The sequence below is a fragment of the Euleptes europaea genome, chromosome 9, assembly GCF_029931775.1.
Source record: "Euleptes europaea isolate rEulEur1 chromosome 9, rEulEur1.hap1, whole genome shotgun sequence".
Classification (NCBI taxonomy): Eukaryota; Metazoa; Chordata; class Lepidosauria; order Squamata; family Sphaerodactylidae; genus Euleptes; species Euleptes europaea.
This window is the reverse complement of record NC_079320.1, coordinates 52,261,053-52,275,296: the sequence shown is the minus strand read 5'-3', so window position 1 is coordinate 52,275,296 and position 14,244 is coordinate 52,261,053. Positions and strand designations below refer to the sequence as shown.

The 14,244-nt window shown below is 43.1% G+C and overlaps 1 protein-coding gene across 1 annotated transcript; it reads left to right on the top strand.

The window, feature by feature from the left end:
- Positions 1-8,350: 8,350 nt before the first annotated feature.
- CBR4 (carbonyl reductase 4) lies at positions 8,351-13,983 on the top strand. Its single transcript, XM_056855220.1, has 5 exons — positions 8,351-8,512; positions 8,952-9,072; positions 10,306-10,442; positions 11,636-11,770; positions 13,737-13,983. Exons 1-5 carry the CDS (start codon positions 8,371-8,373, stop codon positions 13,913-13,915), a joined length of 714 nt encoding a protein of 237 aa, XP_056711198.1. The 5' UTR covers positions 8,351-8,370; the 3' UTR covers positions 13,916-13,983.
- The last annotated feature ends 261 nt before the right edge of the window (positions 13,984-14,244 follow it).

Below are 14,244 nucleotides of genomic sequence, written 5' to 3'. Positions count from 1 at the left end.
CCTGAGCAATCATCCCATCAAAACAGAATCTTAAATAGTGGCTATTGTGCAAACTTGCGTGATTGGAGTCATGCAAATACTTAAATAAATACTTAAATAACTGATATCTGCTGTCAGAATAATGTGTCAAAAATATATTCTGTTCACAGAATCATGCACTATTCTGATCCGATAACCATTCTGCCAGTAACTCTGCCAAATCTACTGAGGCTTTTTGCCATCAGAGCACTTAATTTGGCTGTAAGAGGCAGCTTTCATTCAAGCGAAAGAGACAGAAGCAAGATGACTCCAAGGAACAGACTCAATCCCTGCTGGGAAGGGATATGGCTAATTTGCTAATGCTTGTGGGCAATAATGACAGACCCTGGGATATTTGCTAGCTAGCAAGCAGAAACCTATGGAAAATGACTTAATTAAAGCTTAATTATCTTCTGCCAGCAATACTCTGTGGGAAAACTGCATGTAATACTGAGGAATCTTTCAAGGAATTCATAAAATAATTTGATTTCCTGTACATTTTAAGCTGTTCCGATAAACTGAAGATTTTCTCAGAACATATTTTTTTTCTAATAATAATAAAAAAAGATTCAGTGTACCTGTGTAGCAGCAAAAATAAACTGAAGTCTTGTGGTGCCTAAAATCTCAGCATAAACATTTGTGGACCAGAGCCCACTTTTCCAGATGCAATTAATAGATCCTCATTATGCAGACATTTTTAAGCAGGGATGTGGGGTGGGGGGAGAGCAGGGTCAAGGGGCCATGAAGTGCACAAAGTATTAGGGGAAGTGTAATTATGTGCTGAGTTGTTTTCTGTTGCCCAAGAAGGTCGGACCAGAACCAATGGGTTAAAATTAAATCAAAAGAGTTTCCATCTAGACATTAGGAAGAATTTTTTGACAGAGCGGTTCCTCAGTGGAACAGGCTTCCTCGGGAGGTGGTAAGCGCTCCTTCCCTGGAGGTTTTTAAGCAGAGGCTAGATGGCCATCTGTCAGCAATGCTGATTCTATGAACTTGGGCAGTTCATGGGAGGAGGGGGCATCTTGGCCATCTTCCGGGCACTGTGTGTGTGTGTGTGGGGGAGGTAGTTGTGAGTTTCCTGCATTGTGCAGGGGGTTGGACTAGATGACCCTGGTGGCACCTTCCAACTCTATGACTCTATGTAAAACTCAGATCTAATGACGAAAATACAGAGACCATGCACTACCTATGCTGAGCTAGTGGATACCTGCAAAGGGTGGAGAGTCCCGGCTTTTGGTAAAATAGTTAACATATGTAACAAATAGGTCTTTGTTCATGCTGAGGAGGGGATGCTGTGAAACTCTTGGATCCCAATTCAGCAGTTTAATTCTGGTGTCTTCCTTTGATGTTCTTTTGTTGAAGAACTGTGACTCTGATTTAATAAACGGAGTGTCTGAGATCATAGAATCATAGAGTTGGAAGGGCTAGAATCATAGAGTTGGAAGGGGACCCCCAGGGTCATCTAGTCTAACCCCCTGCAAAATGCAGGAAATTCCAAACTACCTCCCAGATCCCCAGTGACCCCTCCTTCATGCCCAGAAGATGGCCAAGGTGCCCTCCCAATCATCATCTGCCTAAGATGCAAACGTTCACCCACTAGTTTGTGAATACTGTGATTTAGAAACCAATAATAAAAACAAATAATAAATTGAAAAATCAGCTATAAGTCTTTTTTTTAATATAGGGACTGACCTGTTAGTTAAAGGTAGAGGACGTTGTTGACACATGAAAGCAGATGAGGTAGAAGTATCACTATCCTTTGAGGATGGGGATTAGATCGTTGATGAGCTGGTAGCTGTAGCTGACAACAATCTTCTGTTTTTATCTTTTTTTGGGCTTCTCTTGGGCAGAGACAAAATGGAGGAGGAGCGTCATGTACATCACCCTGAGTTTGATGGAGGAAGGTCTTTCTGCAATGCTTTGTTGCTGCTTCTGCTGCCCATTCGGAATCCATCCAACAAGGCAGTAGGGTTGCCAGGTCCCTCTTCGCCACTAGCGGAAGGTTTTTGGGTAGGGTTACCAGGTCCCTCTTCGCCACCTGTGGGAGATTTCTGGGGCGGAGCCTGAGGAGGGCGGGGTTTGGGGAGGGAAGGGACTTCAATGCCATAGAGTCCAATCGCCAAAGTGCCCATTTTTCTCCAGGTGGTCTGATCTCTATCGAAGCTACCTTATACTGGATCAGACCCTTGGTCCATCAAAGCCTACTCAGACCGGCGGCGGCTCTCTGGGGTCTCAGGCAGGGGTCTTTCACATCACCTACTTACCAGGTCCCTTTAACTGGAGATGCCGGGAATTGAAACTGGGACCTTCTGCATGCCAAGCAGAAGCTCTACCACTAATCCATGACCCCTCTCCATGTTGGCAACCCTATTTTTGGGGCAGAGCCTGAGGAGGGCGGGGTTTGGGGAGGGGAGGGACTTCAATGCCATAGACTCCAATTGCTAAAGCGGCCATTTTCTCCAGGTGAAAGGATCTCTATCCGCTGGGGGTCAGTTGTAATAGCGGGAGATCTCCAGCGAGTACCTGGAGGTTGGCTACCCTACAAGGCAGGGTGCAGGGGTCCTTCCTGTGCTCACCACCTTGGAGTCTACCAGGATGGACTGGTATGTGGAGGATGGTGCTGGGGTGTGTGTGTTAATATTTGAGCTAGCCAAGGGTGGACGTTTTGTGCATGGAGGGGTATTCTTAGCTGTATGGGACCCTGCCATGATTGACCGGTACCTGGCAAGTTCCTGTGAAGCTACTGTTGAGCTTCGAAGGTTAAAGAGAGTCAGTCTTTACTCCTGAACATTTACAAGCTCACCCGAAAGATTACAGGCAAATGTGAGGTAGGTGAATATTGAAGCTTATTGTCTGATTACTACCTATTCGTTTCAGTGCATAATTTCCTGAGTGTTTGTAAAAATTTGGCACTACAACAAAGTAAAACAAATAATTGTAAAGCATAGATCATAAGAGCGTTGATGCTTTGTAGCTGTAAAGCGGTATCTGAAGGGAAATGATGTCAGCCATTGGAAGGTGAAACTGCCCGGTTATTCAGAAGTAGGTGCCGCTAGGTTTAAGAGGGCTTGCTTCTGAGTAAGGGCACCGAAAATTGCAGCAATGACACCATACAGGGCCAGGGCCCCAGTGGTATAATATGTCTCCCGCAGACTGTGGCACACAGGATGCTGCTCCCCGCCCCCGCATCCCACCCCAAAAAACTTCCTGAGATCCCGGGTTCCAAGTTTGGAAAAATAAACAGGCAGCCACCTCGAGAGCCTCTGAAATAAGCAGTAGATAAAAGAGATATAAAATAAACAGTAGATAAAAGAAAGTAGATAAATCAGTGGGTTTTTAAACAAATCAATCCTGAACTGACCCTAGAAGCTAAAATGACTAAACTGAGGCTGTTGTACTTTGGTTACATTATGAGAAGACAAGACTCATTGGAAAAGAAAATAACGCTAGGAAAAGTTGAAGGCAGCAGGAAAAGAGGAAGACCCAACAAGAGAAGGATTGACTCTATAAAGGAAGCCACCGCCCTCAGTTTCCAAGATCTGAGCAAGGCTGTTAAGGATAGGACACTTTGGAGGACATTGATCCATAGGGTCGCCATGAGTCGGAAACGACTTGATGGCACTTAACACACACACACACACACAAGAGGAAGACCCAACAAGAGATGGATTGACTCAATCAAAGAAGCCATGGCCCTCAGCCTGCAAGATCTGAGCAAGGCTGTCAAAGATAGGACATTTGGGAGGCCTTTTTTTTTATTCATAGGTCGAAAGCGACTTGACGGCAGTTAACACACAAACAATATCTCAGCACGTGTTTCGACTCACGGGGTAGCAGAAATTGTGTGTGTGTAGTGCCGTGAAGTCACTTCCGACTCATGGCGACCCTATGAATGAAAGTCCTCCCAAATGTCCTGTCTTTGACACCCCTGCTCAGATCCTGCAAATTGGCTTCCTTTATTGAGTCAATCCATCTCTTGTTGGTAGCAGAAACTACCCATCCCAGAATGCCTCGCGACACGTCCGTCGATTAAGGGAGACTCTGCCGTGATGCATGCTGGGAATGGTAGTCCGCGTACTTTTCCCAGGCAGAAAGGTCTTCCTTCAGCACGCGCTATACGGTAGCTGCAGGAAGGTAAGGGGAAGCGGCCATAGCTGCTGAAGAGTAGAGGGTGGTGGTGATTGCGTGATGCTCGAAGTTCGTGTCTACAACCCCGCACAAAACGGGCTAACCGGGACTTTGTCCGCCCCCAAACATACGCGGACTCTCCCCTACTTGGCTAGGTATTGCTGCCCCCTTGTGGAGGCGTTACATATTTCTCACACGAGTGGCCGCGGGCCACGCCCTCTTATTAACGTTATTAACGGTCGCCGATGGGAGGGGTGGGTTGGGGGGGAGAAAAAGAGGGGTATAGAAAAGGGCCACGCACCCCCCAGCCAACCTCTCCTGCCCCCCCCCCGGCCCCCGGAGCAGGACTTGCTTTGCAAAGGGAGGACCCGTCGCCCCTACGGGGTGAGCACACGAAGCTGCTTGATGCTGAATCAGCCCCTGGGTCCATCCGAGTCTGCGCTGTCTGCTGAGACCGGCAGCGGCCCTCCAGGGTCTCAGGCAGAGGTCTTTCACATCACCTACCTGCCCAGTAGTAGAAAAGGGCAAGAGTCCAGTAGCACCTTAAAGACTAGCAAGAATATTTTCTGGTAGAAAAGGGCAAGGGTCCAGGAGCACCTTAAAGACTAACAAGAATATTTTCTGGCTGGGTATGAGCTTTCGTGAGCCACAGCTCACTTCTTCAGATACAGCTAGAATGTGAATCCATCTGTCTTTAAGTAGAGGAGAGTGAATTCAGACAAGCATTAGTATGTAAATGTTAACAGTATGTCGATGTGAATAGCAGGCGTGATGGGATTAGGTGTGGTCTGCAGAAGAGTCTGTGATGTCCAGGGGAGAGATGGGCGTGGAGAAATCAGCATTGTTAATGAGCCATGAATGCAAGGTCTTTATTCAGCCCAAGTAAATGCATTGTCTTTAGTTTGAATATCAACTGTAATTCAGCCGTTTCTACCTGCCCAGTCCCTTTAACTGGAGATGCCGGGGATTGAACCTGGGACCTTTGAAGCTCTGTCACTGAGCCACAGCCCCACCAGTGAGCTCCAGGATAGAATGGGAACTTGAACCTGCATCTCTCTGGTGAGAGATGAGCATAGTCCAGTGCCAGTATAGATTGTGCCAAAAGGAGAGAAAAAACAAGACACATGAAGCTGACTTATACTGAATCAGACCCTTGGTCCATCAAAGTTTGCATTGTCTACTCAGACTGGCAGCGGCTCTCCAGGGTTCGGGCAGGGGTCTTTCACATCACCTATTTGCCCAGTCCCTTTAACTGGAGATGCCGGGGATTAGAACCTGGGGCCTTCCGTATGCCAAGCAGATGCTCTACCACTGAGCCACAGTGGTTAGGAGGGGAAGTGTTTTGACACCAAGAAGAATCAAACCCTTCCTTGGGAGTAATCCGAAAGCACCGGGGGTGGATGGTGTATTTTGAGCTCTGGAAACGGCTGGCTGTTTCAGTACGAACCGACAGACCTAGGCTTTCTGTAGATGAGTGTTCCCCTCCCATATTTCTTCTGCCCCCCCACTCATGTATGTGGTGTTGCAATTAGAGTATTTGATACAACCCCCCTCCCCCGACTCCTGTTCACTTGTACAGTAATACAAAAAGACACAACGTTGGAAGTAAATCATTATCCTGGACAGAGAAGCAGTATATAGACATCTCATTCAGAAACATCTGTGGAAGAGCAATAGATGGAACAAGGCATTATGTTCTGCGGTCTTTGCTTTTCTTGCTCCGGCAGGATATGACTGCATCTACTTAGTTAATGTTCTGTAGAGGTTTCCCTGGAGGGGATTGATTGTTTTTCTCTAGGTCCTGAACCCTTGGCTGTTAGATACTAAAAAACAAAGTAATATGTGCATGCTTCCTAGAACAGGGAATGTGTGAGTTAGCAATGACTTCTCCGAGTATGTTGTTTGTGTTTACAAATTTGGGACTCATTACATATCCACAGCCCTTTATAGAAGTGTTTGGGAAGCCAAAAATTCAAAGTTATTAGAACAAATCTTTAGCTATTGTTCTTTGGAGAAATCTCTATTTCCGATAAGTTAGGTGTTGAGGAAAGAGATAGCTGATTCAAACATTAATTAGACTAAAATAATAGTGCAGCTTTATCATTGGGGAGCAAAAGTAAACAATGATTTGAGCAGATAGTGGGAAAACTAATATCTAGGAAATTGGCCATTCTAGTTTGTTGTCTTCAGGGCGCTGAGAGTTCCTCAAAAGGGTGATTTTTTTTCTTCCCCATAATAACAATAATCAGTTTCATGCTCAATTCATAACAAAATACCTGTCTCTATGAGGAACATAAAAACACACACACAAAGAAAAGCAAATCCAGAAGAGTGGAAAACTAAAGAACATCCTTTTCAGCCAGCTAGGCTCCCCTTTAAAATAATAGCAATTAAGTAAAATAAGTAAAACAGTAAATAAATAAATAGATAAAACACACTATACAGCCTGCAACTATAGAACAGAGAGGAAGGCTGTGTCTCTGCCTATACCCCAGCTGTTCCTTCCCCCAAGCCAAGCTAATTAAGGCACACTCGGCATCTTATCAAACATCTTCACGAAAAGTAGTTCAGGCCTGCTGAAGCAGCTATCTTTGGACAGAAAAAAACCAAACCCAAATCAGCTGGCTGAAGAGAATAAAAAATAATAATAAAATAAAACACGGCTCTTCGAGGAGCACAGCAAAGCACCACCACCCTAATAACCAACCCCCCCCAGCTGTTACCAAAAAGAAAACCAACAAAAATGGAGGGGAGGGCTTACTAATGTCCTTCTCAGCCAGGCAGGCCAGCTAAGCTCTACTCTAAAATAATAACAGCAAGCGATAACAAATAAAATAAATGGATAAATAAATAATAATAAAACACAATATATAGCCAGCAACTATAGAGCAGAGGAGGAGGTTCTGTCTCTACCTATACCCCAGCTGTTCCCTCCTCAAAACCAAAGCTAATTAAAGCACACTCAGCGTCTTATCAAAGTAGACCAGGGGTGGGGAACCTTTTTTCCGCCAAGGGCCATTTAGATATTTATAACATCATTCGCGGGCCATACAAAATTATCAACTTAAAAATTAGCCCCCCAAGCAGGCAGCAGCCCCAGATGACCCTCCCCACATTTCTCGATGGCCCAGGGTGGGAAAGGGTTAACACAGTTTCTTGGGCGGTCCTAGCAGCTCCATAGCTAACGACTTCTGCAAGGGGGAAGAAAGGTTCCTTTTCTTGGCAAAACAAACTCATATCCGCCTTGAATAGAGGCTATTCCGCCCCCTCCCGCAGACAGGATCGCCAGTCTTAGATCCTTCTGAGCAAGAGATCTGCCAGGACCCACGAAGGGCCAGACCAAATAACACTGCGGGCCTTAAACGGCCCCCAGGCCTGACGTTCCCCACCCCTGAAGTAGACGTTGAAAAACACTAAGAAAACGTCTTCACAAGAAGAAGCTCAAGCCTGCTGAGGCAGCCGTCTTGAGTCAAAACAGCCCAAAACAACTGGTCCAAAGACATAAATAATAAAAGAAAATAATAATTAAAAAGGCGCTACTCTTTGGAGACCAAAGCAAAACACTGCCATGCTGATAACCGAAAAATGGAAGTTCCAAACAGTCTTAGTAAGGAGGAGAGTTGAGTAAGATTCAATGAAATACTAGCTGGATCTAATCCAACCCAACTTTAGGTATGAGGAACTACGGTTTATTTGTTTGATTTGTTATCTTTATCCTTCCCAATGTATTTATGTAAAAACTTCTCGACTATCTTCCGCCTGCTTTTTGGTGGCGTAGCCCCATTTTAAAAAACACTCATTTTTTTTGCCCCCGCGGCGGCTGGGGCTGTGCCACTCCTGGCCACCTCTGAGGAGGCGGTATGGCTGTGCCGCTCCTGGCCACCGCGGGTCTGCCCTCCCCCTTCAGGATTGGGCTGCCCATCATCAGAAGGTTCTGAACTTTGATTCTGCATTGTGTACTGAAATGATATACTATAAAATTTTGACCCAGTGTAGATTTACAATTTATTCCAGTTGGTGGGTTTGGGGAGCAAAACAGATCAGTCTCATCTGAAGCTACTGAATTTGTACCAAAGAAGCTTTTTCTGTTTCATCATCTACCAACTGTTATTCTAATGATTGTAATATGGAGTTGCTTCTCATACCAGTGCTTTTGTGTACAAGATAAATATGTACGTTGTAATGTAATGGAAATGTTTTCTTTTTGCTGGTGATTCTTTGGAGATGTCAAAGGTTTGTGCCATTTTTGGAGGATCTCGGGGAATTGGACAGGCTACTGCACAACTACTAGCGCAGAAAGGGTATTGTCTAGCTGTTGTTGCAAGAAATCTGGACATTGCTCAAGCCACTGCAAAAAACCTAGGAGGTATTCTTACTCTGATGTTTGCTTTTTATACATGTCTCAGAAAATATGATGAAATATCAAAATACCTTATTTTCTAATCTTGAAGAATGTAGCAACAAAGTTATTTCAAACTTTGCAAATAAAATGCCATCATTTGTACACGAAGTAGTATAAATTAAGGGCTTGGTTCTAAATTGATGCATGTCACCTGGAAACTTTTGGCTTTCGTTTGTCCTATTTAAGCATTGATTTTTTTCCTGATTAAAAATTATATGTAACTTTAAAACCTGCATGCTCTGTCAGTATCTTTCTTCACTTGTGTAAAAAAAGAAAGAAAAGAAACATACATTGATTTTTGGGACTGCATGCCAACATATTGCGATATGACTTTAGTTTTAACTGTAGCCTCTGTAGGTCTTCGGGAAGTTTATATTTCATTGTGGACTTTATTCTATTGCAGCAGGTCATCTAGCATTTAGTTGTGATGTTTCCAAAGAAGAAGACGTCAAAAATACGTTTTGCCAAATGGAGAAGAATTTAGGTTATGTAAACTACCTAGTTAATGCTGCAGGAGTCAGCAGGTTAGTGTCAGTTTTAAGTAGCGTTTGAAAATATCAAATGTGCACGTATAAGCAATAGAAAAAGAGCATTGTTGGTTTTAACTTAGAACATACAGAAAAAATATATACAAGTTTGGCCCTTCTTTAGCTTAAGGTAGTTCATCAGCTCAGAAGGTAGTCCATTAGAGCAAAGCTTCTTAAACTCTGGGTCGCGTAACTGAATGTGGGGCTCGCGACAAATTTGATTTATTATCAGTAAATGTTTGGTTTGTATAGCTGTTTTATATACCTGTATACCCGGGGTCACGTAAAAATTTCTTGGGCGAAAAGTGGTCGTGTGGAAAAACTTAGGGAAGCCCTGCTTTAGAGCAGCGGTTCTCAGGCTTTTTGAGTCATTGAGCACTTTTCAGTACAGAATTTGTCACATAACACTAATTTTCACCTAGCACCTATATACTAAACTGAATGACAGTAGTATTTTTCTTTCCAAACTCTTCACGGAGCACTAGGAGATGTTTCGCAGAGCACCAAGTGCTCTGTGGAGCGCAGTTGGGGAACCGCTGCTTTAGAGTATGCTAGCACTGGCTACCAAGAAGGTATTTTTACAATTGTAGGCTCAGACATGATGTAGCCCATGGGTTGGACTCCCCCCTCCCCGGTGGCTTTTTTGGATCTTGAAAAGGCACGAGGAGGGAAACGAGAGCACCTTCCCCCACTGCCTTTGCAGCATTTTAAATTGCTCCTGGACACGAGCATGTCTATCTTGGCCCTTAGTCTCAGAACCGATCAGACGTTGAATGTGAACACTGGGTACTTGAGGGTTCTTTCTTTACATTGGCTTCATTATCAATGATGAATTCTTGCATAAAATTTAAAGTGTTACAGTAACTTACATCCTTTACAGAGTGGTGCAGTGAATAAAAGTATGCAGGTAGATCTTTCTAGGGTTCCCTAGTCAAGAAAACAAAGCACTGATGGTTTTAGTCCTTAATAAGACGCTTGGGGTATCTTTGCTCAGATGCACAACCCCAGAGTGAACTCATCAGGATTTACACTTTTATGACTCTAAACTTACATGTTGACTGAAAAGAATACATTATTGGCAAAATTAGCTACAATGATCATAGTGCTTTTAGTATTCTGTTATTGGATGATATAGAATGTTGCTGGAAGAAATACTATCCTTTTGTTCTTGAGTTTACTTAGTGACCATTTCCCAGGAATTAATGGTAACCTTAGCAATGTTTTCAACAGGGATGGCTTGCTGCTACGAACCAAAGCTGATGAAATGGTATCCCAACTTCACACCAATCTTTTGGGAACAATGTTGACCTGCAAAGCTGCTGTGAAGAGTATGATTCAACAGCAAGGTGGTGCTATCGTTAACGTAGGTGTGTCTCATTAAGCAAATGTGGTTATGTTTCATGAATGCTTGTTTGGCTAGAAATAATTTAAGCCATGGTAAAAGTTCTCTTCCCCTGACCAGGATGGCCCAGGCTAGCCTGATCTCGTCAGATCTCAGAAGCTAAGCAGGGTCAGCCCTGATTAGTATTTGGATGGGAGACCACCAAGGAATACCAGGGTTGCTGTGCAAACCACCTCTGTTAGTCTCTTGCCATGAAAACCCCAAAAGGGGTCGCCATAAGTCGGCTGCGACTTGACGGCACTTTACACACACAAAAGTTATCTTGCATATGGTTTAAAGTTATTGGAAAGACTGGATACAAAGATTCCCTTGCCCACTTTCCTGGAACATGGAGAACAGTGCCCAGAAGAGCTGAAGGCAGTATGTCAAAGAGCCACGTGGGACTGCTTGAGCCACTATCATGGGTTCAGAGTATTTTGTCAAACCAAGTAAATTAAGTTCTGCTTCTCCCCTGTTTTAGTTCCTAAGCAGCACAATAGGGATTCTTGGAGAATGACCTATAGTTGGGGAGGGGGTGTGGCTCAGTGGTAGAGCCTCTGCTTGGCATGCAGAAGGTCCTAGGTTCAATCCCCGGCATCTCCAGTTAAAGGGACTAGGTTAGTAGGTGATGTCAAAGACCTCTACCTGAGACCCTGGAGATCCGCTGCCGGTCTGAGTAAACAATACTGACTCTGCTGGACCAAGGGTCTGATTCATGTGTTTCCTGGGGTGTAATTTTTTCAAATCTTTAATTCCTGTAACATTATATATCTGGTTCTGAATATGGCCACAGCATGCAGATCAAAAAATCTGCGCATTGTCCCTCCATTCCAAACAAGTGATACGTGTGCAGGCGCATACATTATATCTTTAAAAAATGTGCATTGAAAACTGTATTCAGTGATGGTTGCCGCTAAATCTGTACATAGTAACCTTGTCCTGTTTCTTCCACTCATTCCAAGTATTTGTAGTTCCTGCAGAACTTTTTAAACTGCCTCCCCAATGCACTTCACTGAATGCGTGCCTCTTCAGTGCACAATTAAGCCATTGATACAGACTATTTTTAAAATGTTATGGTTAAAAGCTCTACGTTTATCAAAGAACAATACACCTGTTGTATTTAGAATTCTTAAACCTGGGCTTTACCTACAATTTCATTTTATTTTACATTTTTTTTAGGAAGTATAGTTGGACTGAAGGGCAATGCTGGTCAGTCTGTATACAGTGCCAGCAAAGCTGGATTAGCTGGATTTTCACGCTCTCTTGCTAAAGAAGTCGGAAGAAAAAACATTCGAGTCAACATGGTTGCTCCCGGTTAGTTCTGAGATAAATTAATTTTTCTCTGAATGTCAGGTGGGATTTAATAGTTCTGTAGTTAGTCTGGGTTAGCTCCTTACCTATTGACTGAAAGATGCAATTGCAGTACCAGCAACCAGTAAAGGATAGTCTGAAGAATCATGACTTTCGTTGATTGCTTTAAAGCCTGCGTGCACAATTTTTCATAGAGCAACAATAACATGGGATTGTGAGTCAGTATTTTCAGCAGCTTGTTCTAACACTATTGTGGATTCAGCACCTCTCATCATACACTTCTGATGCCTATTAAGGAGTTGGATCCCTTTTTTTTTGTTGAAATTAGGAATACAAAAGTAGCTCTTCTATGGGAAAAGGGTGTGGTTGTGTACCAAGGGCACTCTGACTATCTGTTCTCACTATCGGTTGTCCTTCAGCATGCAAGACTTGTAGATATAATGCTGCTGGCTCAGTTGAGGCAGCCCTCCAAAGCATGAACAAGCTTATGCACTTCCTATTCCTTCTCTTCTTTCTCCCTTCTTGTTCATAGTTTTTCTTTCATTTTCAAAGTATGGTTTGCACTTCAGCAAATTGAAAGCAAATCCGTGTATGAGAACGTAGGGAATGCATCGGCCTGTGGCTCACTTTCAAATTCCAAAATAAATATTAATTGTATTGTCGAAGGCTTTCACGGTCAGAGTTCATTGGTTCTTGTAGGTTATCCGGGCTGTGAGACCGTGGTCTTGGTATTTTCTTTCCTGACGTTTCACCAGCAGCTGAATAGCTATGCGGATTAGCTTTGGATTTCACTTGTTAACAGATCACTTCAATATACAATGGTTCCATATTAACATACCACACCCTCATTAGCACATTATCTTGATACTTCCAGGACAATGATTAGCACATTACCTTTGATACTTTTTGCAGGACAATGATTCAGCTCAAACCCAACCCCTTTCTGACTATATATTACTCTTCCTACACACTTGACACTGAGAGACACTGTCCTTCAGTGTTACTCCTCTGAAGATGCCTGCCACAGCTGTTGGCGAAACATCAGGAAAGAAAATACCAAGACCACGGTCTCACAGCCCGGATAACCTACAAGAACCAATATTAATTGTATCCTTTACTAATTATGGAAATGTTTCTCACATTTCTTCTGCTTCTGTGGATAATTTTTCCTCGTGCAGAAATGGTTTCCTGACCATGTATTTTATCAACCCTCTTACTAAAAATATAATTGCATTTTACCAAACTCTAAAGAGCTATAATCAGTTTTGTGTGTGTATACAAATGGCTGCATACATGAAACACTGAATAACTCGTTTGAAGCTTCTAGCAAAATCTACATTTGAACATTTAACACCTTTGACATCCCATCTCACCTCCAGCAATACACTGAGTAAAAGACTAGATTTGAGGATTTAACCCCCCCCACCTCCTAAACAGAAGCAGAATCTCCCTGACCCTGTAGTGTAAAACCCTGGTTTAGATATCTCCTGGTGCAGTTGTTGCCTTCTGGACGTTGAAGGTATACAAGGCTGCTTGCCTGGTCTTAACATACATAGAAGATGGTGCGATGGGGGAGAGAAATGGCACTTGAACAGGCTGGGATGGTGTGGGGGTTCGCACATCAAAGCAATCTATGCTGGCTTTAGCTTTTTTGCTTGTTTGTTTTGACATATTCTTGTATCCTATTAAAATCAGTAATGAGATATTGGCAAAAAGACTGGTTAGATCAGGCTGTAAATATAAAACGCAGTTTCATCAACACCCAGTATTTAAAAAATTGGCCCTTAGTTCAAGAAGCTTCAGAAAAAAACCGAGTATGCAAACGTATTTTCACTTGATTCTCAGTTGTGCAAACTGTGCTACTTACGACACTGATTGCTAGTAAGATGCGCAGGTGTCACTGTAGGAGCAATGTCAGGATTTAACTAATTTTTTATTCATAACCTTCTCCACCCCCACCCCCGGTTAGGTTTCGTTCATACGGATATGACAGCTCATTTGAAAGAAGATCAGTTGAGGAAAACGATTCCTCTTGGAAGATTTGGTGAGCCTCAAGAAATTGCCAAAGCAATTGTATTTCTTCTAGAGTCTCCTTACGCAACAGGACATGTTCTGGTTGTAGATGGAGGGTTGCAACTTATGATTTAAAATTTGTAACAGCACATATTTTTTAATGTGGGCAAAATAATTCAGCCACCAGGGTAAGTGGAGGATGATGCAAAGTAGTACAAATTGTTGGTAATCTGGGAAACTAAATTATGTACTTACATTGCAAATTCTGGGTGTATGACACCAAATGAAAAACATATGACTCTATTCTATGTGTGTGTGTGTAATAGAGAGATATTGAGGGAGACACTGAGGATTATATTTTGGAGAGTTAGCAAATTAAACAGTCTATTTTCCATTCCTTTTGCATAAAGGTTTGACATTTTATTCACAATTATGTCATAGGAAAGTCCAGGTGTTCCATTCAG